The following is a 23,962-nucleotide window of genomic DNA, read 5'->3' as shown; positions in this document are numbered from 1 at the left end:
TTTAGATAACCATTTTCAAAGAGGATCCAGTTCCATTAATCATTCTAGAAAGCAGAGCAACTCAACAAAATATTTTCTTGTTGTCCCTCCAATCCCTTGTTTTTGCACTCTGTATGAAAATGACTTTCCCTGTAGCATTTGGGAAAGTGTTAAAGGATTATATTGCCTGGAGTCTTTAGCAGTGAGTGTTAAATACAGAATTTGTACTATTTGGGGAGGAAGCATCAATGCTTAGTACACTAGGTTCTTCTATTGTGGGCTGCTGTTGGTTCATTTTGGTTTTCTGAATTGAAGGACTAAGTTAAAATCAAATGGAGATACATGTAGAAAGAACCTAAGAATCCTCCTTGCCTTCATTTCATCCTTATCACATCCAGACAAAATGCCCATTTCATCATGAGACCTGGAAATGTCTTAGGTCTAATGGGCAAGCCATGCAGTGTCTTGAATGTCTACTTCTTCAGGAGAACCCTAAGTTTCTTCTCCACAAAACAACTCTTTGCAGCCTCAGTAACTGTAAATAGACTGGCAATCTGTTCTTCCTTAGCAGCTTGTTTTGTGCTGTGCCTCATGACTGCCTGCCTGCAGAAAAATACTGTTCAGAATGCGACAAGGCTATGTGTCTTCCTGGCAATAAAAAAATAGAGGGCTTGCCCTTCCGCCCCAAATATTCTCCATGATTTTGTAAACTCATAATTTGGGTTCCTTATGATTTTATGTAGATTGGACTTCTCATCTTTGATACAGAAAAGATTGTATTTGCTTAACTTAATAAAGTTAATAACTTTAATAAAATTAAGTTATTAATAACTTAATAACTTAATAAAGTAAGAACCATGAGATTCTTAAAAAAAATACTTAAATTTCCCCCTTCTTTGCTTACTGATACTCTTTTCTATGACATGTAGTATTTTATATAGACTTCTAATCCCTTGCTCTACAGAGATGACATGCTTTTTCTCTGACACAGTATTCTTATGAAAAAAATTATTTTATCCACAAATATTCTACATTTAAACCTTCAGAGGACAGCATCTCTCTCTGGACTGGACAAAAGTACTTCTTAATATCATCAATAGTAGCTTCCACTTCAGTCTGCACTGTTGCTGGCCTAGTGGTGTTTAGTTTTGATAGAGGTCTAAAAGGATATGCTGAGCTCCTCAGTTCTTTTGGGCAGTTCCCATCAATAGTATCCTGGAAGTCATGTGAGAAGCTCAGGTTCATGTGAAAAGAGGTATGAGAGAAAGCTAAGGTAAGGAAACAGTTTGCATGACTATTAAACAGCATTCCTCTCAGTGGGACTGAATGGAATGACAACATTCTTACAAATAAAGGATATAAATATATAAGAAATAACTTTCTAACTCTTCCACTTCACATCTGGGATTAGAATTTTCTCTCTCATTTGATCTATTCTTAATGCCTGACCAGTCCAAAAGTTAAAATGTTTTTCACATAAAACACTAAAATCTGTTCCAAACTATTATACAGGATAGAGTATCAGTCATCTATCAAATTTTGAATCCCACATATTCCTTGATTCTCTTTACAGAGGAAGATGAAGGAGGAACTGTTTCTTGCACCACTCTTTTTCCACACCTGGAATTATTTATCAACCAAAGTTATTCACAGCAGTTCAGTCTCAACCTTACACCTTTCTGGTCCACCATCACTGAAATTCTGTGTAGATTTCAGGAGTTACTAAACAAGGCTGATCAAATCTCAAGCAGAACATACTTCAGTAGGTTTGCCTAACTTTCAAAAATAATATTGAAGAAAGAGAAAAGAAGCTTTTACCCTGCAGAGAAACCTTGTCAGTCTATTCACCAAAATTCTCTTAATGCAAGAAATACCAGCTGTTCTCTCTAATGACTCAAGAAGGCATGAACCAGTTCAGTATCTCTCATAAACACTTTCTTTGCCATGCTGTTTCTGTACTGCCTCTTTCCCAGAGCTTACCATAATGTTTTTGGAGTATAAATCAACCTTTCCTCCTCTAATCTCTGTTAACAAATATGATTAAAAGGCACTGATTTTCCAGAGAAAAATATATATATACATGCATATACATACATACACTCACAGGCTGGGCCAGTTTCTAAAAGAAGACATTTGTGTCCAAAATCCTGCAAGGAGATAGTCCATGGCATATACTCATATGCAGGTTCTAAAAGTGTTTGAACAATGAGTTTACAGTAAGAAATGCTTTTTCTAATGACACTCTGAATTCCTCTACATTTCTAAATAAAAAGAAATGAAACATAGGGAAGAAAAGACCTATAGTGGGGGCTGACTGACAAACACAAATTCTGCTACACATATTTTGATATGCCAGCACCTTTCAGATGTAAAAGCAGACAGTAAGCACCTCTTCAGAGCAACTAAAAAACCTATTTTATGACACACTTGGCAATTGGATGAATTACTGTTTTCATGAGGGGTATGTTCACTGGATCACCCCCAATTTTATGTTCCCATCCTGACCCAGGGAAGACTTTTGAATGAAAGTTTCATCAAAACCTTCAGTCCTCACAAATCTATGCTTTCACGTACAAAATACTATGCCAAAAATCTTCATGATTTGAAATAACAGTAAAAGCTCTTCTAATTTACATTCTTCCTTTAAGTAATATCAGTCAAGATCCCTCCATCTAGAAGAAAACCAAACAGGTAACAGCTTTCCATGGAGGGTAATGTGGTGGTGATGGATTAAGCAGCATTTCTCCAAAACAGACATTAGTACTTGAGCCAGAAGAGGAACACAATACCTGTGAACACCTCTACAAATCTCTAAACCAAGACAGACTCTAGATAACCTATCTTTAAGACATCTAGGCTGGAATTCAGATCCTACTCAAGTCAGTGCCTATATCCTCTAATTGTCAGAGAAAACAAGGTGTCATGATCTCCAGAGAAGTCAGCATGCTTAATTTCATACCATTTTTGGACAGAATCACCATCTCTCTCGACAGGCAATTACTTTGGAAGGAGTGCTTCATTAGCTGCCTACAGCTTGTTTATAGCTAGGTATTTCATTCAGAGTGGGTCCCATCACAGCATTTTTTTAAAGTCAATGCTGAGAGGAAATCCCGTTTCCCCTCATCTTGTCAGTATAACCTATGCCTATGAACAGTTCAAGGAACTCATAAAATATTTTTTTTCCATTACAGGCCTCCTCTTAATGTTCAGAACATATGCCATGTTGGCAGATGATAGAAAATCTGTAATCTGATGCAGATAAAACCCATAATGACAATACGAGAAATACTCTGGTGTTCAACACAGTAGTTCTTTACAATGTGTTGGTGCAGTATGGGAGCGTTTGCTTAAAATTCAGCAATTTTTGTTCAAGCTGAACAGTCTTGGTTATACCTACTACAAGAAATAGTAATCTTCAGAGACATGTAATAGAGAAAAATATCCAAGTTAAGTGCTTCCCTTGACCTACTGCCACAACCAGACATAGTACCAAAGAAGGCATCAGACAGTAATGCTAGGAGAAGGAACCATTTCTGTGTTACTGCGTCTGCTTTTTGCACCAACAGTACCTCTGTTTTTAGTGCTTATGTATTTGTGCACAGTGTAAAAACAAAGAAAACTATGTTCATCTGGCACTATAGAAAGCCTGGGTACCCACTTGCTTCGTACAATTACATTATCAGACAGGATGCAGGCATGTGGATAGTGTCTCTTCTGCGTCTGTTGGTTTGTCATTCTTCATGAAATCAGTCCCAGAATTGAGCAAGGGCCTTTTCAACCTGCCAGAAAAGCCAAACCCTCCTGACTGAAACTATTACTCAATTTTATATTTCGGGATATTAAAAAGTTAAGTGTTAAAAGAACAGTCTGGAGTTGGCTCGACCTGTGAATCCACTAATGAGCTGAGAAGCCAGTGTATCAGAGGGAGTCTTGTCTTGCTGCTCCTGAGGTCATGCCTGCAGCGGCAGCCAGAAGTGTGTGTTCAGCCTCCATGCTTAGGACTACCAACATGATCATCTTTTTAATGTTATAAACACTCTTCCTTTAATAACATTCAATAAAAATGAAGACTTGTGGAAGAGTAAAGGAACGTGCACCCCTGCGTCATTACCACAGATCTACAGTTACACATGAAAAACTCCACTTAATTGCAGATTATTTCTGAAGTCCTGTAATTTCCTCTTTTCAGTTAACTATATAGCCTTGCTGAGAACATATCTTTGGGAGTAACTACAGTGCTTTTCAAAAGCTTGGAAACTATTCTTAATTACCATATAGCCCATCTTGCTGAGGTGATTTAAGAATCAGAGTTCCTCCTTACAGTGAAAGGGTGAGATATATGACACATCTGTGCATTTCATCTTGGCTGAATGGTTTTCATCCAAAGTCAGAATTGCTCCATTATGTGCTTTCTCATAAGGTCACCAAAGCAGTTCCATTCCCGGAGAATTACTTTCTCCTTATCAGATGACTGTTAACAAATTTGATGTGTCTGACAAACAACTGACTCCTGTGTGGCTGGACAGAGAGCCCAAGAACTTTAGATTGCATTTTGCTCAGTCTTTGGGGCAGTATTTTTTATGTGCTAACATTTTTAACTTGAAGATTACAGCCTGAGGTACTATTCACTACAGCTTAACAACAGCTTACATTATGAAGGTTATATTTATGCAACAGCTTCCACCTGAAATTTTATTCATGCGACAACTTGTATTTGAAAGTTTATGAGCAGTTTGTACAAATAATAAACACACAGATTATGACACAGGAGAAACTTCAGCTGCTACAGAAACATGGTTACCACAGAGAATGGAACACAGCAGGTTTTTGAGCCCTGGAGGCAACAATACTGTGTCACTGATGTATATTGGACTTTGACTAAAAAAATTTTTTTTTTAGAAACATTCAACATACAAGTGTTTCATATACATTAGCAACATCCTTGAAAAGTAATGCAGGACTACTAAAAACCACTGTTAGCCAAGGCTTGAATTTCATACCTCATTTTGAAGGAAATCAACACTCATGCCACATTGAGTCAAAAGGACCAGTTCTGCATTCTGAGCCACCGATGGCTCTTTTTCTCGTGAAAGTTTCTGGTATGTAAACAAATACTTGTGACTCTATGACCAAATCTATAATCAAACTACTTCATTTGAAGAATCTGACAGGATTAGGGTGTCCAGCTGCAAATCCTGATCAAAGATGGCTTTGTTGAGGGTCTTATCTCAAGAAATTTTCATTCTCTACCTATCTTTCCAACAGAAACTCCCACTGAGACCTCGAATATGTCATTGGCTTTACTTTCCTGCTTGTAAAGTGCCAAAGTATTTCCAGAAATATTGTGAGGATAATGGCTATGAAAGAAGGATTTTAAAACCACAATTTGTTCTACAAAATATTTCAAATTAGTGAATTTTTAGTTAACTTTTAGTTCAATATCTGTGACTACATTTTTCATTTTTACTAAAATTTTAATTTCTACTCCCTTTTTCTTTTACTTCTAAACATTTCTCAGTTTAAAAAAAAATAACTTTCAAAATGTTTACTTCTTAAAGAATTTAACTTTTTTTCTTTTCACGAAGGAAACACTTGAAAATTCTCAGAATTGCCAAAAATTCAGTCTTCATTAAAATAGAAATATCAGTGGAAATATCGGATTAACTGTGTTCACTGGCATATACAGTGAGATAAGATACTAAAGTAGTAAGTGTTAAAAGCAAAGTGATGAAAACCAGTACCTCACATTTCATAGAACAGCAGTAACAGGATGCAACTGGGGGCAGCTTGCAATTTAAAAATAATTACTAAGGTTGCATTTGTTGATGCAACACCTAATGGAAATTGGTTAATTCAAAACTGGACACAGAAAATTGTAAAAAAATTTGTATGCTTAAAGGCCTATAAATCTGTTCCATTACTTTGCCAGAAACAATCAATCTACATTTGTTTCAGACTTATTTTCTTAAGAAGCTAAAGGTCTTAAGGCTAATTTTTCCCACTGTGAGCAATCTGACAGAAACTTTGCTATCAGACGTATTACTAAAACCCACTACACTATAACATAACTAATCCTTTTTTGCTCTTCTTGTTATTTCTTCCAAAGAAATACATGACATTAACTTTTAAAAAAACCACAACAACAACAAAAACTTTGAATAACAGCACATACAGTATAATTAACAAAAAGGCTTATTTCTATTTATGTAGAAACTAAGTAGGATCCTGTTAACATGAACTGCTTACTGCTCATATTAAGAGCTTTTTTTTGTTTCTTATCCTTTATTTGACATTTTCCCCTCAGGTGAACAACTCCTCCTTCTTATTCTGACATCCCTTTTCATATAAGTATCCGATGAGGAAACCTGTCAAATGTTCTTAGAAAATTCAGACACATTACATTTATTGCACCCTAGTTGCCTTCCAGCAGAATACTTACAAAAATACTAAGCATGTCACAGCTTCATCTATGCTTTTCATCATGTCTTGTTTTAAGCACTGCTGGTCTTTAAATGCGTATTGTTTTTCAGTAATGCAGAATAACTTACATGGCAATCAGCTACCATAAAACATTCACACTTACTAGAATGAATTATTTTCACTGATAAATGCATGCAAGGCTTTGCTTTTGGAACAACTAGACACTCAATTCTGTAATGCCAACTCTAAGTGATAAAGAATTTGAACCCCAAGATAAATAATTCTGGTTATATGGAAGCTTAAAGATCTTTTATTTCATGGCACTAATTACATAAGAATTCCTCTCTGTAAGCTACCCAAGGAAGTTAAGACACGGCTGTCAACACAAAGGGAAGTGCAAGCATGGTCTAGTGACTATGTCATGACACATTAGACTATCAACAGCCTCTCAAGAGCTTAGCAGCATGAAGTGCTCATTACTAAAATAGGAGTTCTTCACAATATTATAGTGAATGGTCTTCTTGCTTTATTGGGCAGCATTTTTCCTTAACACATAAACACTGAACCAATTGCTGGCAGATTTTTTTAAGAGAGTTTTCTGAATGAAACTTAGAACATGCTCTGACACTTGATGGTTGTCCAGACTCAAAAAGTTACAAGGGAATTTTAAAACATTCCAAATAACAGACATAGCTAAGTTTTCCTTAATCCATTTTGAAGACATCCAAATTATTTGTTAATTATTCTTTAGTTGCTATTGTGCAATGTTACTGTATACTTAGCTGTAATGACTACAAATTAACCTGAAAGCATGCTGTATTTTGCTGCTGGATGAAGTGCTTCGAATTTGGTCTGTCTTATAGCTAATTAAACACTTAACAATCCTTCAAAATCAAATAATCTGGAGAAAAACAAACCCTGTGAATTCTATGATACACGTTCTCCTATCTATTTCACATACTACACATAGACTATTTAGAAACATATTTACCTCAGTATATTTGCAGTAGCCTTCCTTTCTTGTGGTAGAAGGTCGGGGTCTCTTAAAACTTCTTCCAGCAAATTTAACACATTCATTTTCAGCTCATTATTTAGCTCAAAATCCTGCAAAGGAAAACAATTTTACTTCCTTTTGTTTTAACAATACTGATCAAACAATTGAAAAGATACAGTTTTTTGAGTTTTGTCTATTCCGTTTCTCATGCTATCTGGTAAGAAAATACTTAATGAAACTTGGAAAACTGTAGTAGTGAGCAGGCTACATGTGCGGTAACCCAAAAAGCTACAATTTATCTAATTTTCTGACCCTTACTTTGTGGAACTGGGCAAATCACTTAACCTTTTTGCTCTGAATTTAGGAAAACATCTCACCAGTATCCACAACGTGTCTTATCCTCTATTGTCCTGTGATGACTATAAAAGTGGAAAAACAGAAAAGCAGAGACAACTGCCTAGCAAGGCTAGACACTGTTTTTTTCCACTATTTTATTGAGATTTCCTATTTCCTACTTCCCCCTCTGCTATTTCTTCTTCCATAATCCTCTTTTTGGAAAGGTCTGCTTTTTATTTGATGTGGTGGAGTATTCAACCTATATAAGCATGATAAATCACACCAGTGTTCTCTGGTACTGCATTTAAGAGTTCTGGCATTTTAGTTATTTCTAAGGCTGACTAATACCTTAAACGGGACCACCACTCTAAAACAGAAACAGACAACAATTTATGTTGATAACTGATATTGGATAAAATCAAACAATAGAACAATGTACAAATTTTAAGGTAGGAACTTAGAGTTAGATCTTGGAGTAGACTCCACGAAGACTTGGATTTAGCTCAAAGCTAGTATTTGGATAAGAAAACTAAACACCAAGTCTTTGCTAATCCAGTGCATCCGTAGGTTCTCCTTGATAACCCACAGTTACTTGCAAGTAAGACCATGTTTGTGGCAAGCCCCTGCTTGTTTCCATGGGAACAGAAGCAGAGCCAGCAATAAAGTTACCAAAACTGGGGAATATTTGGCACCTCTGTACAAGGGCTGTATATTTTGTTTTCCCAAAGAACCAGCTACCTCCCCTTATGTTGCAATAGGCTCCTAAACTGGCAGGATTTCTGGAGCTCTGTCCCTCTCCCTGGAAGGGAAACAGTCAAATGCCTCTACGGAGAATCACGTCTGGTAGACGCACATCCTCACACCATCTGTCTCACTTGAGTGGATGCACCATAGTGCACCCGAAGTCACGCAGGAAGGTGATGCTTAGTTTGGAAAAGCGCTGAAATACACTAGGAGGATGTATGTTCATTAAAGAAGGTGGTGCCCCAATCACTCTCACATGGCTTTTTGAGAAAGCTTAGTGTTCAAATTGTCAGCATGAGGTGAGGGATTAGGCTGCCTTCTTGCCCACAAATGCCCTGCTGCTCTTCCTCAGTAAAGACCTGGGCATTCCTCCTCTTAAAGTATCCCATTTTGAGTCTTCAAAAGTCTCCCCACTTTTACAAGAGCTAATTGAAACCAGCTAGTATTTGTGTATTAGTCCTTTGTGATGTTTGTTCATATTGGAAGATTTTAGAGAACAGCAAGGCAAGCAAAATCAGGCTTTGGATAGGATATCAGACACCCCCAAACAAGCAAAAATAGTTCTAGATACTGCACTGCGTTTGTTTTATAAAGTTATTTTCTATACCTATTGTCCAAAATGCCTGTTTGCGGAACTATTTTAACCTGTTTGCAGAACTATTTTAACCTGTTTGCCAAGGAAGACAGAGTTTATTTATTTATCTATTTAGGATATAGAAATGGGACTAACTAGTGAAAGTATAAGGAATGTAACTGAACTACAGGAGAGTATTGTTTGCTCCAGTGACTTTTAATAGAAAACCATTTGGAATATAAAACTATCAAAATTCAGCTAAAGGAGAAACCTTGAAGAAGACTGCATAGGCTTAAGCAACCATTTTAATTAATATTGATATTGTCTGTTCAATAGCTTAATGGTTATAAAAGAAGATGGGTAGTATCCAAGTTATCCAAGAACTGACAAATCTAACATGCTTATTTAGCATGTTGGATAGAATTCTCAGAATTGGGTAGAATTCTTAGAATTTGATAGAATAAAAACATTATCAGGATTTTACCTCCAAGTATGTTTTTCAAACCACAGTCCTTTGGTTATTTTCATTATATGATATTTTTTTCTCAAAAGGTTTGCTTTATTGCAACTATAACAAAAGTTTGTATTTTTAAAAGTTATTGCATGTGTGAATCAGGATGGGAAAGCCTCACCTACGAATGTAAGTCTCAGTAAAAAAAAAAAGGCATGTTTTTTCATGTTTACAGGCTAATTCTCATACATAATGAAATTAATATATTGTATGTTAACGACAAAACATGTTTGTTAACTATCTCCACAAGATAAGATTTCTGAAACTGATGGAAAAACCAGTATTGTTTGCAAACTACAAGACACTTTGTTGCTAGGGTTAGGGCTAGCTTTCACTTCAGTTAGGCTGGCTTTGGAAGAAACTTCACAGTGTAAAAACCCACCCCTCTAACTTCAGAAAAACTAGAAAAAAAGACCCTTGATCAGCTTAGCCAGCCCAAACTCTACTGTGGATAGTACAGACTGATAAGAGATTATACACAGGGGATTCACTGGTTCGTGTGGCTCTCTCAGTCCCATCTATGGGTTACACTTCCACACCAGCCTGACTGCAATTAGAAGATGCTACATCATAGCACAACCTTCCCATAGGACAGAGTAGGGTCTATACTGATGCAGTTTCTGCAGCTGTTGTCTTACCGCCCCAAATTTGTGGCTGTTTTTTGTCTGCTTGGTGGCATTCTTTTTAAAACAATGTGCAAGTTGCTTCTCATAATGTAAGGGAAAAACACAATGAAAAAAGGTGGAATTCAAAAGACGACTGGCGAGCTAATCTATTTTACAGCTGAAGTTAAGGATATACAGGTTCCCAAGATGCTAACATGATGAGCAATGTCTAAAAAAATCTATGGAAATCAATTTCACGTTATTTAAATCTTTGTAGAAAGTTTAACCTCAGAATTACAAAACCATACCAAAATACTTAGCTATCAATTCCAAACACACTTTATAGATAAATATCTGTTATATTTGTACAGACAGATAACTATCAGATAACTAACAGATAACTATCTGTTATATCTGTACATTATAGCTAACTCTATTAGGGACATCGTTTTTGAATATACACTTACTTATTATGTAAATATGTCTATTTATACTATAGGTACTTATAGACCGAAATATAGATACCAATAGGTGTAGATATACTGTATATGTGTATGTCATATATCTATATATAATTTTAGATTACTCATGACATTTTTCATCTGTTGTTATCACCTGTTAACACATTTCCCTAATTCTTCAGCACTTCTGATCTGAAAGTCTCCCATCTTGCCAACAGCAACAGAACACTGCCACCATCCCCTAGCACAAGGCAGACTGCAGCACCCAGCAGGCCTGGCAGAAGCAAACAGGCTCCCAACTTTTTGCTGAGTAGAAGTGAAGGCTGAGTAAAGCTGCTATACTCACTTACATTTAAATGGCTGCATGTGTCAGAATTTGGACTATCCCAACATTCAAGGAAAATTTTCCCTGAAATTTACATATCACAGAAGGAATATGGTCAGTGAGACAAGAAGTTCTAAATTTTCCAACATGCATTTTTTGATTTGACAGTGACTTAATCCTTCATGAAAGGGTACATACCTTTAATATATTTTAGAGTCCATATTAACCTGAAGATTTGTGGGTTTTATTTAGATTTCTAATTGGCTCAAGCAGAAAAATTAATTAAAATTTTGATGCAAAAATTCAAGTTCTATTTGTAAGTCCATTATTGTCAGTAATGAGAAAAGGTATTTATTTAATATATACAGTACAAAATCACTTATGAAATGTGCAAATATAGAAAAAATGACAGCAGATTAGTTAAGTGAGAGTGCTGCCCTGGAGTCACCTAGAATAAGAATATGATGTATGAAGTTCTTCAATGATCAAAAGCATTGCACACAAGGTTCAGCATCATTTATCACAGTTTCCAGCAGTAGAGCAGTGTGGCAACAGGGGGAAATGTATTCGTTTTGCTGACACCCACGGGCATTATGAAAGCAAAAGCCTCCTGTCCTGGTTTGGTTAGGACAGATGATTTTCTTCATAGTAGCTGGTATAATGTTATCTTTGGGATTTTTGATGAAAGTGCTGCTGATAACACACCCATGTTTTAATTGTTGCAGAGCAGTGCTTACACTAAGCCAAAAATTTTCCATCTCCTCACATTGTCCTGCCAGAGAGGAGGCTGGGGGTGCAGCAGGAGCTGGGAGGGGACAGAAGCAGAACAGCTGACCCAACTGGCCAAAGGGATGTCCCATACCACGTGGAGTCATGCTCAGCAATAAATTGTCAGGGAGTTGTTCAGGGAGCAGTTGTTGCTTGGGGACTGGCTGGGCACTGGTCTGCAGGGGGTGAGCAACTGTCTTTACCTCAACCTGTGAGTATTTTGACTTTTGCCCTTCCGATTCTCTTCCCTCATCGAGGCAGAGGGGCGGAGGGTGTGGGCGAGCAGCTGTGCTGCTTACCTGCTTAGTGGGGTTAAAACACAACACCTCCTTTACAGCTACAGAGCACCGAAGTCAGTAAGATTACATTTCCAGCAGATTCACAGCCAGCCTGTTGATGGGCACCACCCACTGGACTGGACAGTACTGTTCTCTTTAGAAAGTGCTTGCATATTCTCTTGCCAGGAGGAGCTTGAAAAGCTGTTCTGCAGTATGAGCAGTGTTTCAGAAGCAACCTATCCAGCTGAGTCAAAAATTAAAAAAAAAGAAGTGATGATGGATTTGGAATCACTGCACAAAAAAAAAAATTCAACGATGGCAGCAGAAAGCGAGAAAAACAGGACTTAGCTGAGCCAATGAGGTTCAACAACAAATTTACTGTAGATTTACTACAGGTGATTATACAGAGAATGTAATTTTCAAGTTTCATCATGGGTTCAGTGAAACCCCAAAATTTTTCTGCTCCTCTTTCTTTAAATTTTCCTCAGTGAGAGGAAACATTCTTCATTTAAACAATGTGAGGAAACATTGAATAACCCCAGGCAAACAAAAGGGAGCTAAAACCTGAAAACATAATTTATTTGGAAAATATTTTGAGTATTTCAGTGATAAGGACTACAAAGGACACAGGGAGGGAGGGAAGGAAGGAGCAGGAAAGGGGAGGGGACAGACCTGTATATGGAGGCATCATGAAGAAAGTCTAAAGGGAACCATTTCACAGAATAGTATTATCCAACTGCAGTGTAACTCTACATCCTACCCGTAAAAATAACCTAAGTTCAGCTTGCAAAATAGAACCAAGACTTCAACTTCTTGGGCATCTGCTTACAAGGCATAAAAAAAAAAAAAAAAAGCAGATTGGCTTCAGAAGCCTGTGATTGCCATGTGAAGAGGACTTGGAGGAGTACAAGTTGTCAGGATAAATGTAAGGCTACGCGCTCGTGACAGTCTTTGCTGAATACATTTGGACTAATTTTATTAGTTTCTCACTACTTTTTTATTCTGATTTTCTGTTACATAACGTTACGCTCTGAGGAGATGCATGAGAAGTTCTCCCAGGAGATCTGCAGGTACACCTGGCTCACCGGGACGTGCCACCTGCTCGAGCATCACACCCAAAGTGTACAGGGCTCTGTGATAATCAGAGACTGACAGAAAGCTCTAATCCGCTCACCAAGAGTGCCTCCCAAGCTGGAAGCCTTTTTACAAGCAGGGAAGAAAAAAAAACTGACTGCTTTCCAATTCAGATTTCCAACATTGGCACATACAACCCATGGTGTTTCCACATACTCTCCCAGACGTAGTTGATATCCACACTACAAGCAAGAAAATCAATGCACTGAAATCTTTTCCCTGCCACTTCTCTTCATCTTGTGAATAGCTATACAGTGAGGATCTTTCAGTCCATAAATGACGAACAAGAGAAACTGAGGAGAGATGTGTTTGAAGGAAATGAGGGAAGCAGAAAAGACAAACATGTAGAAAGAAAAGAAGTGGTCACATTTCTAAAATGCAAGGTGAATTAACCAGAGAGGTATCAAATAAGAAGAAATGTCAGTGAGGACAGAAATTATATATTATAGTGAGACTATGGCATAATGGCTGTACAATGGGAAAGTGTTGAGAGGCATCTGGAAGAGAAAAAGCTCCGGTGGAGAGGAAGGAAGAATTAATTACTGAAGGGAGAAGTAAAACATAATGAAGGATTAAAAATACCAGATGTGAAAGAGAGAGGAAACTACATGTACAGCTGAAGTCAAGTTTTGGATGCCACTAAGAGTACTCATACAACGTGGAGATACTGTGTGTAGACTCATTGTCCTTTGCCCCCATTTCCAGCAGCAAGCTGAAAATAGCAGATGGGCACAGACACTGAGAAAGACCAGCACTGCTGCTGGCTATAACTGATTATTTTAAAGTGACGGGCTAATGATAAAACCCTGCTGGGAACCCAGCACTGGAGATGACCAGGAGGGGAGAGAGATCTACTGAAAGACTGTTTACAATGAAATTGGTATATTTTTAAATAGATATTTTTTGCCTTACGATTTTAATATATCTGCTCTTATGCCAAAGTGTAAACAGATCATCATTTCAATGACATCAGTGGAATAACTCTTAATCTTCTATACAGAAGATCACATTCTATCACAGTTTACTGGAATTACTCCAGTGATGCAGTCCTCTACAACAGTATTTCATTTTCCAGCATAAAAGCACAAATACTGCATACAGTCGTGCTACAGGAGATTTTCATATCTTCACTTCCAACAAAACACTTACACATTAGGAAAATAAAAAGATAAAAGATATTAAAATTGGCTGTCAAGGAAAATTCATCCCTGAACTACTCCTAGTTTATTTCAGAAAGCAGTCAAAGGGCAGCACCTTTGTCTTCCAGTTAGTTTCAAGTGCAAACAACCGTCATTTGGGGAAGAGTGCCAGTCCTGATTCAATGGTATCAGTGTTAGCCTGTCACTCCAGATTGAGCACAATTAGTACCAAAGTACAAGCTATGTTAATAGCACGACTGAGTAATTCTCAATGCATACAATAAAAACGTTTCATTATCCAAGCACTGTGTAACTTGGTAGTATGAAGAAACCTTGCAAGAATATGCAAGAATAATCTAGCTACTAGGTATTGTCAGATTAAAGTGTTCAGGACTGACAGCAAATGTGACATCTCTGCCTCTAAGTTCTCGGACTTAGTACATGTAAGAGCTTTGCAGGAAGACCTCAGTGAGGAAGGATCTGTCAGGCTCCAGCACAAGCACGGGCGTGTACCGCTAATTAGTTTGACTGACTGCAAGCCTGGCTACCGTTCTGAGGGTGACTTATGCTCCCTAAAGGGTCATGCAATATCAAACCCTTATGCTTCTGCTACATTTGGACAGACCATAGCAACAATTAATTACATTACTACTGAATATACACGTATATTCTGCACATGGAGTAAGCTGATGCAAACTTTATTTCTTTACTGAGTGACCAACAGTAAATTAGAAGGTTCACTTACGGTTCCCTTGCTCTACCTCACCCTGTGGCAACTCTTTGTTTCTTCAATCCACAATCTGTATTTTTACATCTTTATTTCAGAAAGAACCTCAGAAATTGCTGTTTAAAAACAGAGGCCTCAGGCCCTAGGGGTTTGTTTGATATGTAACTAGAATACAGAATATCATACAGAAAGCATGGTGTTAAGTGTGATTTGTTCACATTTCTACAGTAAGCTCACTATAGCTTTGCCAGGCATCATACTCATTATTTTATGCATTTAAACACAAGCCAAGTGAGGTTCACGTGAATGAATTTTCATGTTATTTTTTGGTTCCAATATACAAAAGGGCATTGGCCAAATCACATGCAAAGTTATACTAAAACCATTGCTGCCTAACTAGAATAATCTTTCTTGGACAATTTTCTGTACACAGTCACCTTTCTTCCATCATCCCCAAGCAATATCAGCAACAATATTTGCAAAACCTTCTTTTGAAAACACTTCACAGCTTAGTCAGCGTGAACAAGAAAATTGCAGAAAGTTATTTCACAGTTGGAGCAAGACAGGAGTCAGGCATCAAAATCATGACCTATACTCTCAAAACTCAAGTCTTGGTCTGGTCCCCAGATTTTGTGGTAACTTCATAACCCAGTGACACCATCTGGCAGCCATATAGCTTGTAAGAGAGTTAAGATTTTCCAATTCTTTCCAGCTGAGATCTTCAAAGAGGCCAGTGAGAACAAGCACTCAACTGTCATTCAAAACCGGGAAGCACGGAGAAGCCAGCCTCTCTTTCCTCATCAGCAGATGCGAAGTCTTTCTCTTTGGACAAGCTCCATTTCAATCTGCTTGTCACAGAAGCAGAAACACTTCATTTTGTATCTTCAAGTGTTTAGATAAAGGACAAGAAAGTATTGTTAAGGAAACCAAGGCTGCAAGACCTCACTACGATAATGAAAATCATACGAGGAATTTCTCCTCTTTTTCCCTTCCTATTTTTCCATCTCTGACAGGAGTTAGTGGGAGTTTTATCCTCACAAGCCCTTTCCATTCTCATCAAAGCTGTCTTCAGAATGACTGTCTGCCTCAGCATTTGTGTTTTCATTGTTTACAACAGGAGAATCCTACGCTGTTCCTCTCAATTACATTTTAAAAACAAAATGCAAACATGAACATTCTGCTGTTATTTTGGGCAAAAAGAAAGCTTTGTTGGCCTGTAGGTGTTTGAATTAAAAAGAGAAGAACAGGGAAAAAGGGGAAGTAATGAGAATGAAAAGAACAAAATGTAAATAAAAAATCTAGAAAACCTAAATAATCCCTCATTCATACACATAATAAAAAGAAAAATAGCAATATGGGTTTGATTCCTCTTGCTCAGTGTGGTAAAAACAAAAAGCATGTGTCACATTATGCGAGAATGTTTTTTCCAAATTTTTATCTGTGCCTTGGGAGCTCCTGGACACATTAATTAGTTCCTTCTGCCTTTCTGAAAGGGCTGCAAAATTGGCATCACTATATATTTACTCAGATTTTAAGTGAGGCACCTACAGTGAATGACCCAGGTGTTTAAAATAATGAATCCTTTTTCTAAGCATTATTTAGTATGATTTCAGGATAACACAACCACCTTATGAAAGTGTATCCTGTCTAAATAAGCTGAATTGTTAATTTTAATGATTTTGTTTTCTGCCCACAGACAAGTTTTCATATTAAACACTGTCCATGCTCAGATAAATTTTTAAAAACACATGCTTAAAAAAAAAATCAACCTAAATTATCCATAACTGTGGTTTTGACACAGTTGCAAGATGCTGTAGAAAGTTAATTCATTCCATAGCCCAGCAAATGAAACATTTCCAAGACCCAGCTAAGGACTGGATAGAGGAAAGTGAGGAAACACAAAGCTTTGAACCATTTGTTTGGACAGTATCTCTGTCCCTTGGTTCATGCACTAACCCTGACCCATGTTATTATACGCTAGAGAGTAGCAGACTGCGGTAAGCCAAAGGGATCCAGAGGGAGGCATGGAGGGTAAGAAATGAGTAAGTGGGATGATATATGTAAGCACACTTTGGACAGATGGTTGTACGTTATTATCTTTACATTGTACACATTTCTGAACATATATATTCTGTATACTCTTACGGGACTGTACAGCATCTTATGTGCACATTGCACTGAAACACAATCAATCAGTACAATAATGTAGGCAGGCAAATAACTTGCAAACAAATTACTGTTACTTGTGGATCAGAGAGCACCAGAACTGAGATACTGTTATGCTGCAGAGCTAGTCACATGCTGCAACAATAAACATGTCTGCAGCAGCATCTAGCACCTTAAAAAGAAAACTAAATAAAGCCCCACAGTTTACCCATCTAATGTTTTTCCATCTTTTTATCAAACTAATGAGGAAATGGCACTTTGGCAGAGAAGTCTGGCAAAGTAGATCATCTTTTCCAGCAGCACAGACTAGCAATGATGACAAGGATCTAGGCACATCACAGGGAGAAGTCTATAGGGAAGTAGAAGAAACTTCTCCTCCAGAGGACAGAAATTGTATATTTGATGTTTGCAACAAGAGCAAGTTCAAAGCCAAGTAGAAAGAAAATGGTATCAGCAAAACATACTGAATTACAGCTTTACCTTTGAGAATATCAACTTCTTTTGCCAACCTCTTATTCTTTTAAGAGAATAAAACCTGCCCTTGGTTGCTGATGAAGGTGAAGGATGTCTTAAATGCACAGAGTGGCCAGAGAATGATGCAAATACCTTAAAATGTAATAACATTTTTGGATGATCTGTTGATCCCATAGAATTTTAGTGCTGACATTGTCTCATTATTTTGGAAATCTAATAAGCATTTCTTCAGCAAATACTAGCAGCTAAGAGTCCTCTGGCTTGCAGTTTGTGTTGTTATTGTAGAAAGAGGCTGTGAGCTACTGCTCTCCCAGGACTACACATCTTTACAGCCAACATTTCATACTATTTGTCCAGAAAGTAATTCTTCACTTGTCTTCCTTAAAGCTGTCCTGACCCTGTATTTTTGTGGCAGAAACTAGTCAGTCATTTCTGTTTTCTTTAGGTCTTGTGTCCTTCATCTGTCCCTAGTCTCTCAAGTACACAACAAAAAGAGGTGATTACATACTCCATTGCTGTAGCATTCATTACTTTATATGCAAAAGCCCCTACATTTTAAAATATTTGCTCTATTGTAATATTGGATTAAGAGAGCTAAGAAATTAATATCTGCCAGCTTTGCCATGGAAAAAAATTAAAAGACAGTGAGTGACTGCAGAGTCCAAACAACAGCTTCCACTTTGAAAATGCACTGTTGAACTTTTACCCATTACCATAGTTCTCTTAACAGTAGTTTTCAAAGAATACTAACTGTGTAACATTCTGTAAAACATGCAAAAGTACTCTGCCTGGTTGCCAGGACTTTTCAAATGATGGAGAGAGGCTTGAGGATTGGCAACTACATCAGCCAGTTCCCTCAGGACCCTGGAATGCATGGCATCAGGCCCCATAGACTTGTACTTCTTCATCTTCATCAGGTGCTCATGAACCTGCTCTTCCCTTACAGTGGGAGGGACTTTGCTCCCCCAGCCCCTGCCTAGAGGTTCAGGGAAACAAGAGCTGTGGGATGCCTGACTGACAGTGAAGACTGAGGCAAAGAACTTCGTGAGTGCCTCAGTCTTTGCCATGTCTGTCATTACCAGTTCTCCCTTCTCCTTTATCAGAGAGGGAACAATCTACTTGGCCTTTCATTTCTGGCCAATGTACCTTCAGAACCCCTTGCTACTTTTTGCTTCCCTTGCCAAGCTCAGTTCCATCTGTGCTTTGGCTTTCCTGATCCCATTCCTACACTTCTGAATGGCATCCTCATACTCTTCCCAGATCACATGCCCTTGCGTCCGCTACCTGTGCATTTCCTTTTTAAACTTCAGTTTAACTTGTTGTTGACAGTTACTTAATGTAGACAAAAATCTGATGACAACCATCATTTTCACAGGCACATTAATTAACCATCATTTAATTAGCATAGAGGGTCAGCTCAACTCATAGAACTAAATATTATTTATTGCGGCAGAGACACAATGAGGATGTACAGTACACTACTGTAACACAGAGCAGGAGTAATAGACTTCTGTCATTCCCACTACAGCTCAAGATTTTGCCATGAAGTGATTTTCATTTAACAGGTAGCCGAACGGATTTTGGTATATAAACATTATTTCCAATAACTCAAAATGTTTACTCACTTCATGATACCAGGAGAGGTTTTATCAACCTCTTCTTTGCTGTTCAGCTTCTCTAATACAGTCCTCTCACTTAGGTATTTCCTACTGGCTTCATCCTCTAGTGAACTTAACCTCTATGAAAATTACATGGAAAAAAGGGAATTGAGTTTGACATAAGGCAGTGTTGCAGTCATCTGCGCAATAGACCCTGTTTTGATCAATGTTCTTGATTGCTAACATGGAGTGATAAAGCAGTCCACAACTGCTACAATGTACCATCTATCCAAGGCTTGCAAATTTTCCCTGTACTTCCATAATGTTCTCTCAGTATCTTCCTCTTTCTTTCTTTCTGTCCCTTCTTCTGTCCCTCCCTCCTGGTAGTCTTCTACATGCATGCCAAAATCTTCCAACATTTGCCTCACCTAGCAGGTGAGGTGTATATTGCTATATACAAAATTCTACTAGCTACTCAATTTTATGAGTGTGTATAAGATTCACAGCTGATTCACTGTGTATAAGGGACTGTAGAGAGACCACCACGAAGGACGGGTGCATCTTTCTTGATATGCCTCAGAACAAACATATAAATATCTGCACACGAGCACAAGCATTTTGACACATTCAATCAAGGTAACTCAAGTGAACAGACTCGCAATATTTTGTAGAGAGAATCAAAACACAAGAATTCCTTGAGTGGACTGAGGTCAGCTTGTATCTTTCCACAAATGTATTACAAATGGAGAGGATGAGTGAGAATACCTGAGAGTGCTTGGAGACCCAGTGACGCAAGACATTCAGGACACGATTCGTGGCTGCTCTGCGTATTATGAACTCTTTGTCACACATGCGTTCAGAATTGTTAAATCCTATGAGGCAAAATCACACACAAGAATTAAAGTGAACAGAGGTACCAAACCAGGTTCTTCAAATACCTTATCGATATCTTTGGTAAAACGAAAGCTCACAGAGCATTTATGAGTAATAAAAGGAAAGAAGCTTTTTTTTTTTTTTAAATAGGATCATTTAGACCACTGAAATTCTGCAAAATCAGTAAAATACAGCGTTGCTCTTCACAGTTAATAGAGACAGTGGCTTGGATCACTATTCAGTTTTAGAAAGATGAAGAATAATTGCTTGCATCATTAGACAGATCTCCATTCACTATGAAAGAAAGTAACAATAAGAAACATGTCCAAACCAAAAATGTACAGGGCCTGTAATCAAGCAGAGTACAGAAGGAAAGTGAGTATGATTTAGAAGAGGGAAAGCGGTAAAATTTAGAAGTGATAAAGAAACAGAGGAGGACAGTAATTTAAATATGGAGGAGAAGAAGGTCAACACGAGAAATGTTCCTTCATAAAAGCAGCATTGTACAGGCTCTACTGTCAACAGCATGTTCAAATAAGCGGTTTATTTTTTTACCACTGGAGTGACAAGAAAGTGGGAAGGTATACAGAAAACACATTCACTGACTGAGCTGCTTGAAAGCAAAGATCTGTCAACTGCAGCATTTCACCACACATTTTGTAATGATAACTTTTGGTTTTAGTCAGCAATATTTACTTATCAATAAATGTTTTTAAAAACAAGAAGGTTTCCTATTACATTCATAGCACTGTTACTTTCTTTTTTAGTTCTGCCATAGCTCTGTGAGAAATATAATCTGTATACTAATAATGATTACATTGAATACTGTATTTTTTTCTTTAAAAAGGTAACTCTGAAAATACACTTGAGAAGTTTATGTTTTCTATGTTTTTGTTAGATTTGATCTCATGCTATGTGGCTTTCCGTTTCACTGTAGAGTCCAGGGAACTACTGGAAACACCCTTCTGTTTGACCAGCACTTTGCAATTTTTTGGCATAAAAGCTGTTCTAAAGCCTGTATATTATTAGAAATAGCAAAGGGAGATTAAACATCTATTTATTCTATGAAAAACAAAACAAAACAGAACAAAAACATTCTTAGAGGATAGTATTAGTTTTGTTCTATTTTTATTAGAGACAGTTATTACAGACAGTCTAAAAAATCCTAATTGCTGTTCTTCATTTTCAGAAGGATAAGAAAGGAAAAAAAAATTAACTGCAGTCTTACATCTTTTAGTATATGCTGGACCCCAAATGGATCCTCTATGCTTATGTTTCATGGAAGTTTTTCAAACTATGTCATATTACATTATAGTTGATATCTACGATTTAATATCAAAGACAGTTTCATATTAAAACATCTTTCGGAATTTAGCTGCCCATAAGCAGCACAGTAAACAGAATCTCTGAGGCTTTACTCAGTAAAAGGTAACCTAGGCAACATTTTGTGTGTTAATTTTCTACGCTTTTCACAGTTAACCTCTTGCAGAAGCAATTAGGCATACACATTATTAACTGTTCAATTAGCCACTTAATTGCAGCAATGAAAGTCACAATGAAAATTATATATTAAAGCCGTAGAGTCTTTATCGAAGTAACATTAAGGAAAAGAAGTTTTGGTAAACTGGAAGGAAAACAGAGATAAACCTTCAGAGAGAATTTTCAGTTAGCTGCAAAAAGAATAAAAAGAGCAAGAAAGGCAAAAGGAAAACCTCCATGGAACACTTAAGCAAACTTCTATGGTTCTCAGAATTTCATCAATTTTTAATCAGTAATTAGCTTGTTTCAGAGTCTAAGCAACATATTCACTAAGACCCACATAGTACCTAATGTTGATGTCTTGAACATATACCTGGAGATCTCCAATTGTGTAAGAAAATAACTTAGATGAACATAGATGTACAAGGGTAGATGTAAATTTAACTCCACATGTTAACTCACTGTACATCTTCAGATATAAGACTTCAAATAAATATCTGTGAAATATTTTTTTTTCAAAATAAAGCTGGAAATCTTATTAATTTCATTATTTGTTTTTACATAACAAACAAATCAGAATGCCAGAATGTGTTTCTTTCTCTCCACAAAACATTTTTAATTTATTGTTCTTTACAAGAAAGAACCCTGAAATGCTTAAGCTACACTCACTTAGTCCAAGAACTAAATCTGTCAATTGATTTTGAAGAAAATTGTGCTTATGACAATTTCTTGTGGACTCTTAGAAATTATCCGGAAATTCTATACATCACACAATTCCCAATGTGAAACTGTGGCAGATCAACATCTTCAATCTGAGACCATAACGTCACGCAATAAAAATTGTTACCCCACTTCCCTGGTTCTTGCTTAGAGTGGTTATCTTTGGCTTTTCACGAGTCTTTGGCTTTTCACGAGTCACGGAAGTTTTGGCTTAAAATGTGAACTCAGCAAATGTGGCTTTGGGAATGGATGGGTTTCTGCTTTCTGTACTAATCAGTTCTGGGTATTCACTGCACCTTTCCTTTCCTTACTTATTTGCTTGCTTTCTCTCTCCAAACAGTAAATTAATAAGGAGTGAATTGTATGGTGGAGATTCTCTTCACACTCTGGAACTCAAAAGTCACCCCCAGCATTGCCACTATTCTTTGTATACAAGGAGACATGACTCCTTCCATGTGGATGCTTGGCTTTACCTTAAGGTTCTCCCTCGGAACTTGTTTTGAGTAATGGTAGACCTCAGCTAGTCTCCATATTCAGTATCTTTGACTACACCACAGCAGACCTAGCACCTAACAGGCCTTAAGCCAAAATCAGGTATGCTGGAGAAAAATACATGGAGTCCTTGGACCTCCGTGATGCAAGTGAGCTGGTGGCAGGCAAAGCTGGTGGGATTTGCAGTGTTCAGAAGAAGCCTCTGCCAGCAGTTCCTATTCTGTGATCTATACTATATCTATATCTGTATCTATACCATACTATTTCCAAGCAAAAGGTTCTGCACAGTTATGACATGAACATGAAGTAGTTCAGGACAAAGGAGCTGATTATGCTCCCACATCAAAAAGGGTGACCAAATGTCCTGGGCAATGCTGGGGACTTGCACTACAACAGAGACAAAGAACTGTTCCTCACAAAGATGGAGAAATGCCAGTCATCACTGACCAGTGTGGAGAGATATACAGAAGCAAAGCAGAAAATCTTCACTAGGTCCACCACCAGAAGATGCTGCAAAGTGAGAATGGTGTTTATGTTATGTCACCGCTGGCTCTTATGGTAACTGAAATGGGAGCCAGGGACTACAAAGCATGTAGTAAAGATGGTTACCATCCACATCATAAAAATGCCCATCAGGCACAGATTTATTAGATTAGACTCAAAATTAGAAGTTATTTAATAACTGCTACTAATCACTAGATAAACTTCAGTGAATATATACACGGATTTTTCATTACAATTGCGACAAGAGCCACCTTTTTTTGATCTATTCACCTACATAGCATGAGATGTAAGTGTAAAATTATATGTAGACAGATACCAGCAGATATATTCAAAACTAATGTGAGAGCTCCTTCCCAGAGAGTACAGCAACAGTTTAAAATACCCACCATTCAAAAGTCTTGGACTGTACTATTCCTGATACTAAGAGAGTTCTGTCATATTAGTCTAAATAAAATTTAGTCAATATTGATCATGCAAACAAAAGAGATTTCAGAAGTTCTTACAGTCACTGAACAAGTCTTTTCATTAACCAGAATGTAAGAACACGTAAGAAAAACAATACTCAAGAACACAGAAAAGTTCTTGCACAGAAAAATGGTATTAACTTCAGGAATCTTATAAAATTCAGAAAAAATAGCAAAATACCAGCAGAAAGGAAGTA

General features: G+C 37.4%; 1 protein-coding gene across 4 annotated transcripts in view; it reads right to left on the bottom strand.

Moving 5' to 3' along the window:
- Positions 1 to 23,962, bottom strand: part of RASGRF2 (Ras protein specific guanine nucleotide releasing factor 2) — a 139,807-nt gene that overhangs the window by 14,899 nt on the left and 100,946 nt on the right. For all 4 annotated transcript variants that reach the window (XR_010827478.1, XM_048054350.2, XM_048054348.2 and 1 more), the window contains exons 18-19: positions 19,999 to 20,105; positions 7,391 to 7,503 (exon numbers count right to left, since the gene is read on the bottom strand). Coding sequence is in view for 3 of the 4 variants with exons in the window: in XM_048054350.2 (XP_047910307.1) it covers positions 7,391 to 7,503; positions 19,999 to 20,105 (220 nt within the window). In the remaining variant the exon portion in view is untranslated. The remainder of the gene's footprint in view (positions 1 to 7,390; positions 7,504 to 19,998; positions 20,106 to 23,962) is intronic.

The sequence above is a fragment of the Anser cygnoides genome, chromosome Z (assembly GCF_040182565.1).
Source record: "Anser cygnoides isolate HZ-2024a breed goose chromosome Z, Taihu_goose_T2T_genome, whole genome shotgun sequence".
Classification (NCBI taxonomy): domain Eukaryota; kingdom Metazoa; phylum Chordata; class Aves; order Anseriformes; family Anatidae; genus Anser; species Anser cygnoides.
This window is presented reverse-complemented; position numbering and strand designations above follow the sequence as displayed.